The following is a 17222-nucleotide window of genomic DNA, read 5'->3' as shown; positions in this document are numbered from 1 at the left end:
TGCTGAGCGACCTTGGGCAAGGAACTGAACTTTGCTGAGCCTTCATTTTTCTCTCTGTAAAATGGGTATGGCAATAGTATCCACCTCAGAGAGGTTTTATGAGGATTTGGCAAGACATGTAAAATTCTTAGCACACCGCCTGGCACAGGGAAGCCCCAGGTGGAATAGTCATCATTAGTGTGGTAGAGAAGCTCCCCAAATGGATGGAGAAAGTCCCCTAAAGACCAGGACCCTCCCCGCCCATATGGTTGGAGTCCCTGTGCCACCTACTTTCCAAAAGCCCATCTGCTTTTCTTGTCCTTTCTTTGAGGACAGGGAACAGTGACGTCCTGGCATGGGTTTACAAAGAGAAACACAAATGGTCATCCTTACTCAGTGGTGCAAAAAGACGGGAGTAGAATTGCAATTGATGCCATCAACTGTGGATGAGTTGGGGGTTGGGACCCAGCAAAGATCAGGCTTCTCTTCATGTTAAATGAAACCCACCCAGGACCAGGGAACCCGTGAAGGGCAAGGTCTCTGAAAACACTTGTCCTGTTTTGTCGTTTCTGTCCAGCAGAGGGCAGTGAAAGATGTTTTAGCCAATTATTCTGCCCGCCTGCCTTGCTTATTAATCAGAAACCTCATTTAATCACTTTGCATATGTAAGAGGAAATCCATCCCCCTGTTTCCCCCACGATTAGAATTATGTCAGAGGCTTAAAAAAAGCGAGCCCATTTGGGATGGATCTGAGGACTGGAAAGAAAAGCCATTTTGTCACGCGGCACTGCCTTTGACTGTGATGACTGGACAGGGTTTTACGACCCCTCTAACAGCAGCGCCTTCCTGTAAAGTGGATTGTATCCCATTGGCAGCTTGTGTGACTTCGGAGGGCTGGTAGATGGTCTCTGTTATCATCCGTAGTCTTATGGCAGAGAGTGTAAATCACTGCCCACCGCCATTGTACACGGCTGATGGCGGAGGGCAGGGAAGGATGGAGCTGAGAGCGCTGACTGTGCATGAGATACGCCTGGATCCCTGCAGAGTCTAGCCACGTGACCCTGGTAGGGTCGCCAGGCACAACTATGTCCCAATGCAATGTTTGGGACATACTTATACTAAAAGGTTACACATTGTTTATCTGAAATTCAAATTTAACTGGGCATCCTGCATTTCTATTTGCTAAATTTGGCAACCTCAGGCCTTGAGCAGATTTCTTCACTTCTTGGAGCCTTAGTCTCTGAGATATAAAGGGGATAACAGTAAAACCAGGCTCACAGGGCAGTATTAAGTAAAGTTTTTACCACACCCGGAATCCAGAGCCTCACATATAATTTGGTGTTTAGTAGATGGTGCTTATTACTATTATTTAACAAACCGGTGTTATTTTCCATTTCAGCTGTATTGTCACAGGTGATGCTAAGGGTCACATTAAGTTCTATGATCACACCCTGTCCATTGTCCACTGGTACAGCCACTTCGAACTCAGCTCCATCAAATCTCTGTCCTTTTCAAAGACCCCAGCCACCCCTCCAACTGAAAAATCAAACTACCCTCCAGACTGCACTTTAAAAGGTGACCCTTTCGTGATAAGGTAAGTTGTTAAGGATTGGTAAAAAAATGACTGATGTCTTCTTTTAATTTGCATGCAGGGGAACATTCACCTTGTTCCTGGGGTGTGAAATAGAGGGAACGGCCTTCCTAGTCAGTCCTTTACCTGGCTTGCAGACGGACCTCCTTGGCTGATTATAATCACTAAGCACTTTTTTTTAAAAGATATTATTAGGGAATTGGGGGAGGGAACAGCGTTGGAGAATGGGGAAAGGGGAACAGACAAGTTGCTGTCCTTTGTTCTTCAGTCTAGTTGCTTCACTGGCCCATTGTGATCATTGCGTGCGCTCTTCCTGGCTGAAGCAGTCGCTCGTCGACCATTGGACGGCTGCTCACTGTAGCTCACGGCAGCCCACTGCAGCCTATGCCATTGCCGGTGACTTGTGACAGCCCAGCTCCAGGTCGAGCCGTTGTTCACCATCTTAGCTGTAGAGGGCGCAGCGTCACTGGCCCTCATGTGGGATCTGAACCGGGGACCTGATTCTCAGAGCTGGCACTCCCAAGCCAACGCTTAACCAATGCGCCACTTGGCTGGTCCCTAGGCATTTTTTTTAATGAAACATTATTTTTACATTAAGAATCCTGAGTGACTGGAAGCTGGAAAGGGCTTATCCTTAATCTCTGCTCCGGCTGGTGCCCTTCGCTGTAGGTTGGTCTCTATTCTTGAAGCTGAGTTTGTCCTAGCTGTGCGGTTAAAGGCGTTTGATAATTAATAGCCATAACATTTCAAGACTGAATTATCTGTGTGTCTGCTTAATTACCCTTGCAGTATTTGCAGGCGAGCTTGTATGTGTGCACCAAACTCCATATTTGCATACGCAAATGAATATTTGCATGTGCAGATTAGCTAATTGTACAACTGACTGTCCATATGCATACTTAATGACTCAATTTACATGTAGAAATGTGGGCTTTTTCACTTGCAAATGGAGGCTGTTTGGTATTGGTGGTATATTTTTGGAGATGTTGGGTTAATAATGTCACTAAATTACAGACAACAGAGGCGGTTCATGTGCAATTAGAAGCAGAATAGCTGGCCTGCCCCATTCCCTGCAAACACTGATACTGTTTGGTCTCTCCTTGGCACACAGGAATTTTATCATTGGAACATCTGATGCAACAGTGTACCACTTAACGGCCGATGGGACCAAACTTGAGAAGTTACTTGTAGAGCCCCAGGATGCTATATGTGCCATCTCCTGCCACCCGTATCAACCCCTCATTGCCATTGGGAGTTTCTGTGGGATGATCAAAGTGTGGGATTACGAAAGGAAAAAATACCTTTTCAGCAGGATCTTTGAGAAGGGGTTTGGCGTGCAGAGTCTGACCTACAACCCGGAAGGTATTTTCCTTTTATCAGCCTCTCTTGGGTTCCAAATGGAAACAGACCCACAATGGCTGCAGCTTTGGCTGCCGCAGCTCCAGGAGGCTTACCTTGACTCCACTCCCTCGACCAGGCTAGAGGAGACACCTTCTCCCTCTGGACCCTGGAGCCCTCTGAGCTTACTTAGTACCGTCTGAATGCTCATCCCAGGGTGTCAGGGGTTTCAGCCTTTTTCTCCTTCTGGGGACCTCGTTGGTCACTGTCTCCTTAGCTCCTAGCAAAAGGCTGGGCTTGGAGCCGATGTCTCTCGGACGAGGGAAGCCTTTTCCATCAGTGTTCTCTGCTTGTGACTTCAGGAGCCCTTCTTGGAGCCGGCTTCACAGAGGGGACAGTTTACATTCTTGATGCAATGTCCTTAGAAAACGAAACCCCAGAGCCTTTCAAATATTCCAGATCCAACGTCACTCATATAAGCTTCTCCCACGACTCGCAGTATATGGCAACCGCTGTAAGTGTTTTCACGGAGCGCTATCTGGTGGCTGAGTAACTCTATTTAAAACCAAAATAGAGAGGGGCTGGGCAGCGGGGCATGGAATGGGCAGTGACTGCTCAAGGGCGGAGGGTTTCTTTTGGGGGTGCTGAAGATGCTTTGATGTCATGATGATGGATGTACAGCTGTGTGAATATACAAAAACCCATTGAGCTGGACACTTTAAATGAATGGTGTTGTATGTGAATTATATCTCCATAAAGATGTTATTAAAAAAAGAAAGAAAGGGGTTGGGGGGAGGCCTTTTGCCTGAAAACAAGACGAGGGCCTCAGAACTTGCAAACTTGGACTCTGCCGCCCTGACAGCTCATTTTGTTTTGTTCGCTTTTTGGAACCCTTTCTCTGCATGCATGCTTTCATCTTCCCCTTTGGTTTTTGACAAGACGACATCCCCATTTATTTCAAAGCGAAGTCTTCCACGGGTATGGTGGACACTGTTCTTTCCTTCTACGTGAATAGGGTTCTTAATCTCAGTAAGTTTTCCTCAGACCTCTCACCTCTCCCTTCCTGCCAGTTCTCTTGGTCTGTAACGTTCCAGTCTTGCCTTGATGTTGGAGAGAAGAAAGAAAGCAGCCTTCCTCACACTTAATTAAAGCGTTGTTCCTTCTAACACTTTCCCCTCGCTCCCCGCTCCCTCCCGTGGCTGGGCCTCTCTCCTCTCTTCCGGTCTGTGCACGCTGCCCTTGTAAAGGCCCAAAGCCTCCCTCACCCTTCCCATCAGCGCACTGACTTAGTCCCTTCAGGATGGCTCAGTGTCCCTTGAGGCTGGTTGTGGCCACTCTCTGACCGTTTCGCTCTCAGCCATCGTACTTTTATTTTTGAAAAAATAACCATACCTTTTTATTTTGTGTAGCTGGATAAAGAGAAGGGAGGACATAGGCAAAAAGTCAGGGCTTCCACAGAGAATGAGGTGGGGGCTAGAAAGGAGATTGAGACGATAGTATCAGAGAAATACTGTCTCACCCTACCCACTACCTTTGTGAGTTATCTACTTTGAACCTTCATTTTCTCATCTGTAAAACGGGCGTTATTTTAATATGTGCTTCAATAGACTAAGATGTCTTTTTGGATAAAATACTCTAAAAGGAAAATTAGTATAAAAATCATAATGATGATTTTTAAGTTACAGAGTTTCAAAAGAAATCACTTCTGCTCTTTTGCTTGTATTCAGGATGTGAATTTTACTGTGGCCGTTTACAGGGTCAGGGTCAAAAGTGGACAAAGGGTCTGGGAATATTTGGCAAGACTCCGTTCTCATCGCAAAAGCATTCGAAGCCTCCTGTTTGGGGTTCATCTGGAGAGCAGTGAGCCCAGGCTGCTGAGCCTCGGAAGAGACAGACTCTTGGTGAGCTGGTTGGTTTCCGTCTATCTGGTCAGCAGGATGCATTTATCTCATTCTTGTTCCGTCCCTGGCGTCTGGCATGGAACCGGGCCCGCAGTATGTGTGTGTTTGTTAGAGAAAATGAATGTACAATGAAGTAGCGTAGTAAACCCCTCCGAGCTATCACTTGGCCTTAACACGGCCCTGACACCACATAGGGCCCCATGTCCGAGTGAGGAGGCTTCTGCGAAATAGCACGGCAGGCGCCAGGGAGATGGTGTCCCCACAGCATGGAAAACCCAGCCACCCTCACCTCTTCCATGCACATTGGGAGAGCCGACATTCACTGACACTTTCTTTGGTTCCGGGGTTGGGGTCAGGCTGTTTCCTAAAGGTGACAACTAAGGGAAGATGTGAGATAAGAGGGGAAGTTAGGGACAGTGGCAAATACGATGTTACGTGATCAAACCAAAAGGATTAAAAATCAATCTATGTGTCTATCCATCCAACTTCCTTCCCTCCTTTATTCTCCCTACCCACCCATCCACCACCCACCCATCCACCCATTTACCACCCACCCATCCACCACCACCCATCCACCCATCCACCAATCCACCACCCACCCATCCACCCATCCACCACCCACCCATACACCCATCCTTCCATCCATCCATCCATCCTTCCATCCTGGTCTGGCCACCAGAACCTACCTATGGGTGAAATTCAGCAGGCTGCTGATATATGACAGTCAGGAGCTGACATCTCGATAGGAATCAGTTCCTACCCTTGAAGAGGTCCCAAGATATTGGGAAGTGAAACAGTATAATAGAACTGTGAAAGATCAGGTTTTAGAGTCAGTTGGACTGAAATTTGAATCCTCACCCTACAACTTCTTAGCTGTGTGACCTTGGGCAAGCCACTGAACCTCTCTGAACATCTGTTTTCTCATCATTAAAACAGGCACAGCAGTGTTACTTTGCAGGGGAGTCATGAGTATTAAACGGCATGATGTGTTTAGAGCGCTTAGCGCCTCATCTTGCTCATAACGAACACTCCGTCATGGTGGCCTCTTGGATTAAGTGTCTAGGCCAGTCTTCTTTTAGGGGGCCTGATGCTGTCTCCCCGGAATAGGACTGTTGGCTGATTTCATTAGGCTCCATCTTCATGCGTGTCTCTCCGGGCTTCTCTGCAGATTGAGTATAATCTTCTCAGAAGCAACAGAGACCACCTGGAAGTCCTGGACATTCACCGGACCGACCAGGACAGCCACCCCACCTGTATGATTTGGTACCCCCCGCTTGTCAAGGAACGCTTCCTGCTCATTTCCAACAGCGGCTACAAAGTGAAACTTTTCAATTCGACCACAAAAATGTGCAGGTAAGCGCCGGGAGCTTCCCACTAACAGGGTACACAAATCAATTTCTCAGCCCCCCGCCTATTTCAAGCCCTAGTGTAAGGGCCTGTGAAGCAACTTGGCTACCATTGCTATCATTCATGTTGCAGAGGAGGAAACTGAGGCACAGATAAGTTAAAACGTTCTCACCCAAGGTCATGTGGCTAGGAAGGGCCAGAGGCAGGATTCAAACCCAGAGCCCTTGCTTCGGAGCCCATGGCTGCACAGGGATAAGGTGCCCCGAGTTCAATGCCTGAGACTCAGTGAAGGAACCGGAAGAGTCGCCGATGCTTTATATGATCTCCTACTCTTTCCTCATGCGTAAAAAAAGACACTTTCACTCAAATATTACCAATTGTTTCATTTTTCTTACTCTTGGTTCTTAAAGGAATTTTTAAGTTCCCGGATTGCCTCCCTTTGTTCACACAGTATTTCTGGAGCCCTGACATGAGCCAGGTGCTGGAGGTGGTCAGGAAAATGAAACCCTGTTTCTGGAACCCTGGAGTTTGCATTTTAATGGTGGAGTGGTGGGGTTCTTGGGAGAGGCTGGGTTGGAGATCCACACTGAGGGTAAGAGCATATGAGCCAAGAGAAGATTCCAGAAGGGACGGGTAGGTCGAGAAGAGGCCAAAGGACTGAGCCCAGGGCATCCAAAGCTTGGCGTCCTAGAGCATCAGCTCCTCCATCCTGAAATCGGTCCGTATTTATAGTTGGCTTCTCGTGCTGCCAGGCCTGCGGGTCTCAGGATTGGCGCCTCCTGACGGACACCGACTGTCATACACCATCCCTGTGCCGGGCTCTGCGCTCATCATCCCATTTCATCCCCAACGGCCTTGCAAAGTGTTACCCCACTGGGGTTTACAGAGGCCAAATAGCTGGGTAGCACAGGGCAGGGCTTGACCTCTGAACCTAGCTCTGACTCTGTGTCTCCTCCTGGGCCCTGAGGCAGCCCTGGCTTTGGGTCCTATGTAGTTGGCCCTCGGAGGGCGGCCTCTTTCCACCTGTGGGTTTGGCTACCTCATGGGTATGTCTGGCAAGGGCAGAGGCACTGAGGCAGGAGGGACAGAAGTGAGAATGCTTTAGTGACCTCCACCTCCCCCCAGCCCCTGGAGAAGGGAATTAGAAAACTGGCCAACAGCGGCTGGCCCCATGCTTGGGAAGGTTATTTTCTTTTAAAATGTATTTCAGTAAGATAGGTCCTCAAAAGGCCAGGATCAACCAGGATCTTTAATTTTATTTATTGTTTTGTAAGTTCTTTCTAGAAGGGCACAAGGATAAATGACTGAGAAATGCCGTGTCGTGTGGCAGGAACAGGAGAGACGTATAGCACAATTAAAAAAAAATAAAATAAAACTGTTAGAACACTGGGAAGGAGACATTGCAAAGAAATGTGTAAAAAAGGAGTTTTAGGAAGATTTGGGGATCTTTGTCCATCACCTTTAATGGACACAAACTTTCTGGACAAAGAATATCTCAGAGATATGCCCAGTCCTGAGAAAACCTGTGTGTGCCGCGCAAGTGGCTTCAGATGGAGGACCCCAGGCTCGAAGTTCCTGCTAATATTGGGTTGTCGGAAAAGTCATGATGTATTTTTCTATGTTTTTCGTTGCAAAAATGCATCATGACTTTTCCGACACCCCAATAGTTACTCACCAGGGACTTGGAGCCACACAGTTAGGGGTTTCTGCCATTGAAGGTCAACCTGAAATTAGCGGAAAGCATCTTTCTGAAGAAATAATTTGTTGAGGTGAAATTCACAGAACATAAAACGTAACCATTTTTAAGTGTACAATTCAGTGGCATTTTGCACAGTCACCGTGCTGTGCAACCACCACCCCTGTCTAGTTTCAAAACATTTCCATCCCCTGCAAAGTAAAATGCCTTACAAAAAGCCTCTGGTAAGTTGCAGGAATACTAATGCCTCGTGACCACACCTTAGCCGGGGAAGGAATTGTCTTTTCATGATACACGCAGAACAGCTTAAGAATGCATTTAAAAATATTTAAAAGAACATGAAAAGGCAGTTCACCAAAAAAGGCCAATAAACCTATGAGCAGATGCTCACTAGTATATCAAAGATGCAAATGAAAGCAAGACATCATTTTCACAAATCAGATTAGCAAAGATAAAAATGATCGATAGCGCCTAGTGTTGGCGAGGCCATGCGGGAAGGGACCTTTCCCCAGCTGCTGCTGGCGGGAGGTGGAAATTGGGGAGAGCAATTTGTTATCCTCTATTAAATTTTATCGTATCTCTGACTTCTAGGAATGCAGCCCACAGAAGTACTCATACGGTATGCCAAGACATAAGTAAAAGAATGTCTTGCTTGAAAATATTTTTAAAAATGGAAACAATCCAAATGTCCATTAATAGGGAATTAATTAAATGACGGCTTGTCAGTGCACTGAAACACGACGCTGCTTTTAGAAAAGAAAAAAAAAGATGAGCGTGCTCTCTGCATAGAAACATGGAAATACCTCCAAGAGATAATCTGAGATAAAGCAAATTGCCAAATATGCATGAATGCATTTTCATATAAAATTATATTTATATAATTTTTCTATAAAATTATAATTACGTAGGTTAGACTATATATAAAAGAAATTCTCACGTCATCTACGCCAAGTTACTCCCCATGATTATTTTGGGCCAAGAGCATGGCAGTGGAGAGTTATGGCTGGGTTTTCTACTTTAAGTTTGTCGAAATGTCTGAGATTTTTCACAATGAATATGTAATACTTTTTCAATCAGAAGAAAGATATATTAATTTGTGAAATTGTTGGATATTTTTAACAACACAAGGCAATAGTTATATAGCTCCTGCTATGTGCCAGAAACTGTTCTTTATATACATTAACTTAAATGTTTTATATATATAACTTATTATATATAGTGCTTTATGCATATTAACTTATTTGATGCTCACCACAGTGTCATGGGGTGAATGCCTGTTTTACCAATGAGAGACCTGAGGTGCAGGTTGAATACCTGGACCTTTTTGGTTTGTTTATAATTTAAATTAAGATATAATTCACATACCATAAAATTTACCTTTTTTCCGATGGTGTTTACTGTATTGACAAAGGTGCGCCACTGTCACCGCTGTGTAATTCAGCCAGCTCTCACACTTTTTCTGTGTCCCAAGCACCTTCCATGGTGCCTGGCACACAGAGATGCTAAAAACAAAAAGCTGTTGAATGGATTTGCTCCTGATATATTCAGCATCTAGACATGGAGCAGCCGCTGTCCCCGTCAGACGGGGCCTGGGTAACACGGAGAACACAGCCCAACAATGAGGGGGCTCATAAAATAATAAGATGAAATGGCCACCGGCCTTCCACGGGCTGATCCAGGTATTGTGGGGTATGAAGCGTATTCAATTTTGTGGGTCCTCTTTTTTTTTTTTTCTTAAGATACATGATTAGGAATAAAAAATGGCTATGGCCCTTCCAGAGCATCAGAAGGTGCCTGTGCAAATAAGGGGTCCTGAAATTCCAATTTTGCTAGCTTCAGAGGAAATCTCGCTCTGGGTTTAAAGTAATGTCCGCTAACCTCACCTCAGATGCGATTCCTCATTAGTGTGGTGGTAGAGTCTGAATTAAGGATGTCTGCCCATTGTGGGGTTACGATTCATTACCAATTGACTCACAGGTCGTTTTTGGGGAACCTGTGTGTTGCACAGAGACCCCTATATGTCAGGTTTCTGGAGCGATGCACAGCATCTCACTCTCATCTCTCGGCCTGCCACTGGGGAAGGGGGCGTTTGCTTGCACCCTGCCAACGCGAGTCCCCTCCCCACCGCCTTTCTGTCGTCCCTCGTTCATGTACACATTCTCGAGGCATAATGTTCCCTTCACTCAGCTGTCAAGGCGGCAAGTCACAGCCTCCACCGCTAAAAGCACTCTTCACAATCAGTTTCCCTGGGAGCATTTGCTGTTGGGAGCCGTTGCCACTTATTTATGGCAGCTGTTAGCAGCGGTCGAGAGAGGTTCTTACGGATGGGCTTAGCTGAGTGACACGGCGGGGAAGTCAGAATTTAAAAACGCGTTATGGCGTCATGAAAAGGTAGCTAGCCGTCAAACCTACGTTCCGATTTGTGGAAATAAAAAAAGAAAGGTTTCTTTTTTTTTTTTTGTCCCACAGAAAGACTCTTCTGGGGCCGGTCTATGGTTCCCCCATTGAGCAGATACAAATCCTCCCAGTGAAAACGACCATTGAGCTGCAGAAACGCTACCTGGTGTTTATTAATACAGACAAGGTATTCCTCCCTGTTCCCCGCCTCTGTGAGATACTCTGTGCATTTTGAGCATGAGATCAAGCATCAAGGATGCTGGGTTTCATAGCCAAGCCCAACTGCTTCCGTCCCAGTTCACAGGGACGCTGAGAAGTGCCCTAGATGAGCGGGGATGACTCAGGAGGCATTTCTGAGCGGCCTCCTCCCATCTTTTTTGTACCCCCAATGAAGACACATGGTCCAGCAAAGGATTTTTTTCTTTCTGGTTTATTTACATGGACAAAATCTCATAAAGGCACACTGATTAATGACACTTAGTTGTACATTTTATGTTTTTTCAATACAGGACGCCAGACTTATTCTGGAAAGCCCTGGGCCTCTGCTATGAAAACAGGAGGAAATCTTCCCTCCTGTGGCTTTGCTAAAACCTGCTGTCCCTCTCCTAAGGGACCACCTTGCAGGGGTCAGTGCGTGCGAACCCTCAGCCACGTGAAACATGACTCCCAGTAAACAGATCTGCAGGGCACACGTGACCACAGTGCCAGGGCTCGCCTGGGGCCCAGCTATCTGAGCCTGAATATCCAATTACATATTCCTTTCTAGGTTGGACTTCAGATCTTACCAATTGATGGCAATCCCCATAAGACATCTGCTATTATATGCCACCCAAACGGGGTGGCTGGACTGGCCCTTTCCTATGACGGCCGCTATGCCTTCACAGCAGGAGGACTGGACCGATCGGTGTTACAGTGGGAAATCAACTTAAGGTACACAATGGGGCGAAAAGCTTGGCCCCGGGGGCGGGGAAGGTGTCAAAGGTAGGCCCCTTCTTTTCACTTGGCACCAACAGACAGGTATTATACCCCGACCGTGTGCCAGGCAGTGTGCCCGGCCTGCGGGGACAGAGATGACCAAGGCTCAAGCTTTGCTTACAGGTCGCTCCCTGTGACATCTGTTCATATTCACGTGGAGACAGAAGGTTGCTGTTCTGTCCCAGGGACCGATGGCATTTGCGGTCAAGACTGTGGGCTTCCGCCTTGTTCACCCATGGCCCCGGAAAGACTTCTCGCTCTGTTGTCTGCAGTGCCACACCAGCTAGACAGAGGGAGCCCGAATCTCCCAAGTGTGTGCCGCAGAAACAATAAGAGATTATTTGAAATACGTACCATATTTTGCCGTGTATAATGTGCACTTTTTTGCCCACATTTGTGAGGGGAAAATAAGGCTGCGCATTATGCATGGGTAGTACTAATTCTGTCTCTATATAAATGTTTTTAATCTTTTTATTTACGCTTATGAGTTAAAAGTGTAACTCTCGAAATCAATAACGATGTCCATATGCAAAATAGTACCCTGAATACGATAATCGGTTTTGTTAAACTTACAACGAACTTGCAATGATGAAGAGCTCTTGGCCTTCTATGAGGCGTAAATATCGTACATTTGTTACCAGTACATAAAATTTCTTGTACCATAATATGTTAAAAAACAAATGCTAAAATTCCCTTATAATACAAAAAAACAAGTACCTAAATGTAAACAAATAAAAAATTGAATTAAAAAGTTAAAACGAAAGATTTTTTTTCCCCTGAAAGTTTGGGCCAATAGCATGTGTGCACATTATACACAGGAGTGCATTCATTATACACGGCAAAATACGGTATTTTCGGTCTACTCTTCTCGTCCATAGGCCCTGAGCTGAGAATCTCCATCTAGGGCGAGGCTGGAGAATTTCATGGTTGAGCATAAGTATGTGATGTCGAGGTCAAACAGACATGGGTTTGAACCTGGAGCCCACTATCTGCTGGCTGGGGGACCCAGGGCAGGCTTCCTAATATCTCTGATCCTCAGATTCCTTGTCTGTGAAATGAGGATAACCACAGGGGCTTTTATAGAATCCCTGTAAGGACCAGATAGGATAATATATGTAAAGCACCCTGTGCAGAGCTGAGGACTCAGCAAATGAACGACCGCCTTTCTTCTCTTCTTCCTTATGAAGGCGTTTGCTCATGAGTGCAGGATCTTTCTCACTAAAAGAGGGTACAAACACTGTGGCGAGCCTCATATCTCCCCAAATTCAGTGACCACCGCAGGGCGGGCAGGTTCCTATCCTTGACCACCTCCTCCAGGCTCCTGCCCCTCAATGTGACCCCTGCCTGGCAGGTCCCATTAGGAGCCGGGTAAAGCAGCTAAAAGCAGCTTGGAGGCGTCTTCCTTCCTGAAAGAACAAAGCGATTGGTGGCTCCTAGTAAAAGTGCCCCATGCCCCCTGCCAAGGGCACATCTTTCCTTCGGACATGGAAGCGTGTCCTCTAAACCTGAATATGAGCAAAAGCCGCCAGGTAAATCCGCTTTAGAACCCGGTGGTTTCAGATTGTAGTTGCAGCTCTTGACCTTGACCTCTGACCTTCACCCTAAGAGAGCAGATCTTGGGAATTTGGGAATGGAGAAGCTGGATGTGTGCTCTCCCATTGGTGAGCTGCTAGATTCCTTGACCCCCTAGCCTGTTACCTGGGACGGTGGGGGCAAGCGACACCCTGGTGACAGAACAGGGTCTCCCCCTTTTTCATTTTTTGTCCTCTTCTCAATCATCCTGGGATCCTGAATGGTAGAGTTAAAAAAAAAAAAAAAGAAAGAAAGAAAGTCAGGCGCCCCTGTTCCAGTAGCTTTCCTGTGTCTGGCCAGAGTCCAGGCTTCTGAGAATTTCAATTTAATCTGTTGCGGGGACAAAGGATCATTATAAACTAATTAGCACTTCATTGCTGCTCCTGGTGTCTTAATATGTTCCGCGCTTCGCTAATGGGAAGAAACGTAAAAACCCTAAAGAAGTAAACAAACAAAAATCCCTGCTGGACCTGCCGATGGTGCGTTGCAGGGTGAAATAAAGACGAGAAGCCCTCTCACGTTCCAGGCATTTTAATCAGGGTGCTCCTGAGCCCACAGACTGTCATCATGCATAGCGAACCTTCCCCCTAGAGACCCCTTCCCTTCATCTTCCCCCAGAGTTCACTCCAACACACCCTCCCTTCTCCCCGTCTTTGCTAGCGTGCCGCCCGTTTTCTCTCCTTGTCTGGCATCTGTGTTTTAAAAAAGCCATTACTTCTTTATGCTCAACCTCACACCTACCTATAATCCTGCTACCCTGCTCAGACAAGAGCAGGAAGACCAGGATTCAAATCCCACCTTCCCTGCCTACTTGCCATGTGACCTTAGGCAAGTCCCTTAACGTCTCTGAGTCTCTGTTTCTCCACCTGTTAAGTGGGACTGTTACCACCAATTGCATTTGTTTTGAGGGGAACGATTATTACCATTACTATTACATGCCCTCCCCTTCTTCCCCCAGGGAGCATTTACTGAGCACTTACTATGTGCCAGCTATAGTGCTCTCTGCTTCTCGAGCTTTCGCTCATTTCCCAGAAGTACGGTATGTATTTCCAGGCACATAGTAGGTGTTCAATAAATGTACTTCCCTTTTGTGCCCCAGTGACCTCTTTTTTGTGTTGCAAAAAGGGGGATTTATGAGACGGCCGTAGGGACTTCAGGAGGCACGAGGACAGCGCACACTCAGGTGGCCTCCATGTCTACAGGACTGGATTTTGTCACTAGGTGGGAACATGGCTGCTGACAGTCCCCAAATTTCATAAAGTGCCACTCCCAGCAGAGAGAATGAGTCTCCTTCCCCAGCTCTGGTTAGATAAACCTCAGCCCCATCCCTCTGGCTTGCTCGGCTTAGCTGACGGTGGCCAGGAAGCAGGGGACAAAGTATAGTCCTGGCCACTGGAGGGCTGTTCCCAGAGAACCCAGAGCTCTTGTGAACCTGTCCCCTCGGACATTCCTGGTGGTGACAGGCTCCGCCATGTCACTTCTGGTGTTTACCTGGCCCTGCTCCAGAGCCACAAGGCTAAAAGGGGCCTCATTGCCCACAGAGTCCACCGGGCTTAGGCTTGGACAGAAGGGGCACTCTCTCCCGCTGGACAGCTGCCTGGATGGCTAACATCAGAGCCAAGAGCTGGGTGAAGACTGGGCTACCAGGACCCCCGGCCCAGCTGGAGAACACACCAGCTCCCCAGACCCTGCTGCAGCCCACTGGTGTAGAGCTTGTGCTGGGTCCCCAATAAACGGTAGCTTTGTGGCTGACTCTTTTAAGAGAGCTGTAGTGACAATCCCAAACTCCCCGTACTGAGCCCTCTCTGGCCAAGCCCTGAGCCGAATGCTGTCCATTACTGTCTGATGTCCTCACTGTCACCCCGTGAGGCAGGGACTGTCGGCATCCCCGTGGTTCAGATTGGAAACTAGCTGCGAGGGGTTAAGTGACCCTCCCAAGCAATGGAATCAATGGTGGCTGTGGGATTCATGCCCGCTCTTTGTGATTTAAGCCCACACCTCAGCAAACATTCATCACAGGAGAAAAATAAAGGGCCTCACATCCTCAGATCCTTTATTGCAGTCACTTATTTAATTGTCACAGCAATCCACAAGATAGACCTTGTAATGATTCCCATTTTATAGAAGACGAAACTGAGGCCCAGGGAGGTGACTTGCCTATGAGCACACTGCTTGCCAGTGGCCGAGCCAGGACTCACACACATGTCCCTTTGACTCCAGGTTCCAGGTAGCAAACCACTTGCCTGCTGTGGTCGACACTGAAGCGTGTTTTAATAACCCACAAAGAGGTGAACAGCCTGATTAGCAGAAATCCAGTTAGTGGATTATTATAATGATTTCATAGTATTAGCATTTTGTATGAGGCAAAGTCAGTCTCATACAAAAAGTAGGTTTTCTTACCATTAAAAGGCCTATTTTTGGAAAACCTGACCCCGTGTTAGAGAGCAGAGGGTTATTTTTATCTGACTGGCATGGGTCCCTTGTGGCCTCTGGAGTTTTTATGGAAGCAATTAGTTTTGGCAGTCCACCTGTGCTACCCCGTTCCTTTGGCTCTGGTCATGTGCAGGTCTAATGTTACAGGCAAAGCTACCCAGCGGGAGGCCTGTGGTTCCAGCACCCAGGAGCCCTGCCTCCCTCCCTATCTCCTTCTCTCCCTTCCGCCCTCCCTCCCTCAGGGGAACCGGTTCCCCAAAGACTGCAGACAAATTGCCAAGCGCCTTGCCCTGTCATCAGCGAGTGAATATCACCATCATTCCAGCGGTACCCTGTACCACCGGGGGCCGCACTCGAAATTCAATTTTCCATTTTCAGCTTCATCTTGGAGGGCATTTGCTTAACAAGTTTACAGACACCCAAATTGTCCGTGCGCTGGAATAGCCTTTGGAGGTCCGCAGCGCCGCGGCCTCCCGGCTGAGGCTGTTTCACACACGAGAGCTTTCTAACAGCCATATTTCTGTTCCTGTTCTAGCGCCCTGGAGGCAGCGGTTTCTCTCGGGGGCGAAGACTTGACCCCATTCTATGGTCTGGTGTCTGGTGGCAGGGAAGGAAAATTCTACAGGGTAATTGTCCTCCGAGTAAACACGCCTGGTAACTTCTAGTTTCTTTTGCAAAATCTACCTGGCGGGGTTAAAACCCTCTTGTTTTTCCCCAAAGCTCTTTTCCCCCCTCACTGAGCTCAGAATGTGCTTTCTAGAAAATGTCCTTGAAGTCTTAATGGATGCTTCAGACTCAAGCCAAAAATGCATGTGGTGTTTCCATTTTATTTCCACGTAGGAGCTGGAAGACTATTTTTACTATTCTCAGCTCCGTAGTCAAGGAATCGACACAATGGAGACCAGAAAAGTGTCAGAACACATTTGCCTGTCGGAACTCCCTTTTGTCATGAGAGCAATTGGCTTTTACCCATCGGAGGAGAAGGTAGGTAGCTCGAAAACAAGAACAGCAGTGGGACGCGTTATTTATGAAAACCACCTCTGGGAACACTAATTATAGGTCACAGTAAAAATGTTAACATTATTCTCGCATAAGTGGATCAGAAAGGAGGTTCTGGGCATAGCCGACGCACTCCTTAGAAACAGACTTCCCGTAAAGACATTCCTAAGAGACATGTTTCTTACCAAAGTTTGATGTGGGTAAGAGCATGAGCTTTGGAATTAGATGGACTGACATGTGTCCCCCGCAGGCGCACAGGAAGAGCTCAGGAAATGCTCCTTGTTGCGAGTATTTCCTGTATAGTTGCTGTTAAGAGGCCTGTGTGAATGGGGTGCCCCTGGGTGGTGGGCGCTTGTCCTGGGCTGTGGGCTCAGAGGAATGCTGCGTCTCCAGCTGCCAAGGGCCCCAAACGGGGACCAGCGGCACTCCAGGGAGAATGTCCCTCAGAGAAACTGGTTTAAAATGCAATTGATGGGGTGTTCTTTCTGACTTAAAATGTTAACACATTCTCATTGTAGAAAGTTGGGGAAAGACACCTAAGTGGAAAATAATTACTTATAATCCCATGACACAGATGCAACAGTTATTAGTATCTTCCTGGGTTTTTTTTGTATATATGTATATATAGATAATTTAAAAAACTGATTGGTACCATATTTGAATATATATATTTTATCCTATATTTTCACTTGATATTATATCAACAAACATTTTCCATTTCACTATCAATTCTCTGAAAACATGATTTTTAAAGGATATAATCTTTATAACCTTTTTTGATTTAGAATGTAGAACTATAAAGAATAGAAATTACTCAGAGTGATCACTGTTCACATTTTTTTTTCTTTCTATTGCTTGATATATGGATACAGATATACCTATATTTTTAAAAAAAGAATTGGCATTATATGGTACATATAGGTATATATCAGTACATATGACATGTATCAATATTTTACAGAGTTTATGTGTGTGTACATGTATATATGTGTGT

The 17222-nt window shown here is 46.6% G+C and overlaps 1 protein-coding gene across 4 annotated transcripts in view; it reads left to right on the top strand.

The window, feature by feature from the left end:
• Positions 1–17222, top strand: part of CFAP251 (cilia and flagella associated protein 251) — a 75864-nt gene that overhangs the window by 29751 nt on the left and 28891 nt on the right. For 2 of the 4 annotated variants that reach the window (XM_019649000.1, XM_019648998.1), the window contains exons 11-19: positions 1379–1573; positions 2682–2932; positions 3271–3422; positions 4636–4809; positions 5978–6162; positions 10322–10436; positions 11016–11179; positions 15765–15855; positions 16070–16213. In XM_019649000.1, the coding sequence (XP_019504545.1) occupies positions 1379–1573; positions 2682–2932; positions 3271–3422; positions 4636–4809; positions 5978–6162; positions 10322–10436; positions 11016–11179; positions 15765–15855; positions 16070–16213 (1471 nt within the window). Of the gene's footprint in view, positions 1–1378; positions 1574–2681; positions 2933–3270; positions 3423–4635; positions 4810–5977; positions 6163–10321; positions 10437–11015; positions 11180–15764; positions 15884–16069; positions 16214–17222 lie in introns of those variants that run through there. The other 2 variants (XM_019649001.1, XM_019649002.1) reach the window with 2 other exon arrangements.

This window comes from Hipposideros armiger, unplaced genomic scaffold (genome assembly GCF_001890085.2).
Source record: "Hipposideros armiger isolate ML-2016 unplaced genomic scaffold, ASM189008v1 scaffold_128, whole genome shotgun sequence".
Taxonomy (NCBI): domain Eukaryota; kingdom Metazoa; phylum Chordata; class Mammalia; order Chiroptera; family Hipposideridae; genus Hipposideros; species Hipposideros armiger.
This window is presented reverse-complemented; position numbering and strand designations above follow the sequence as displayed.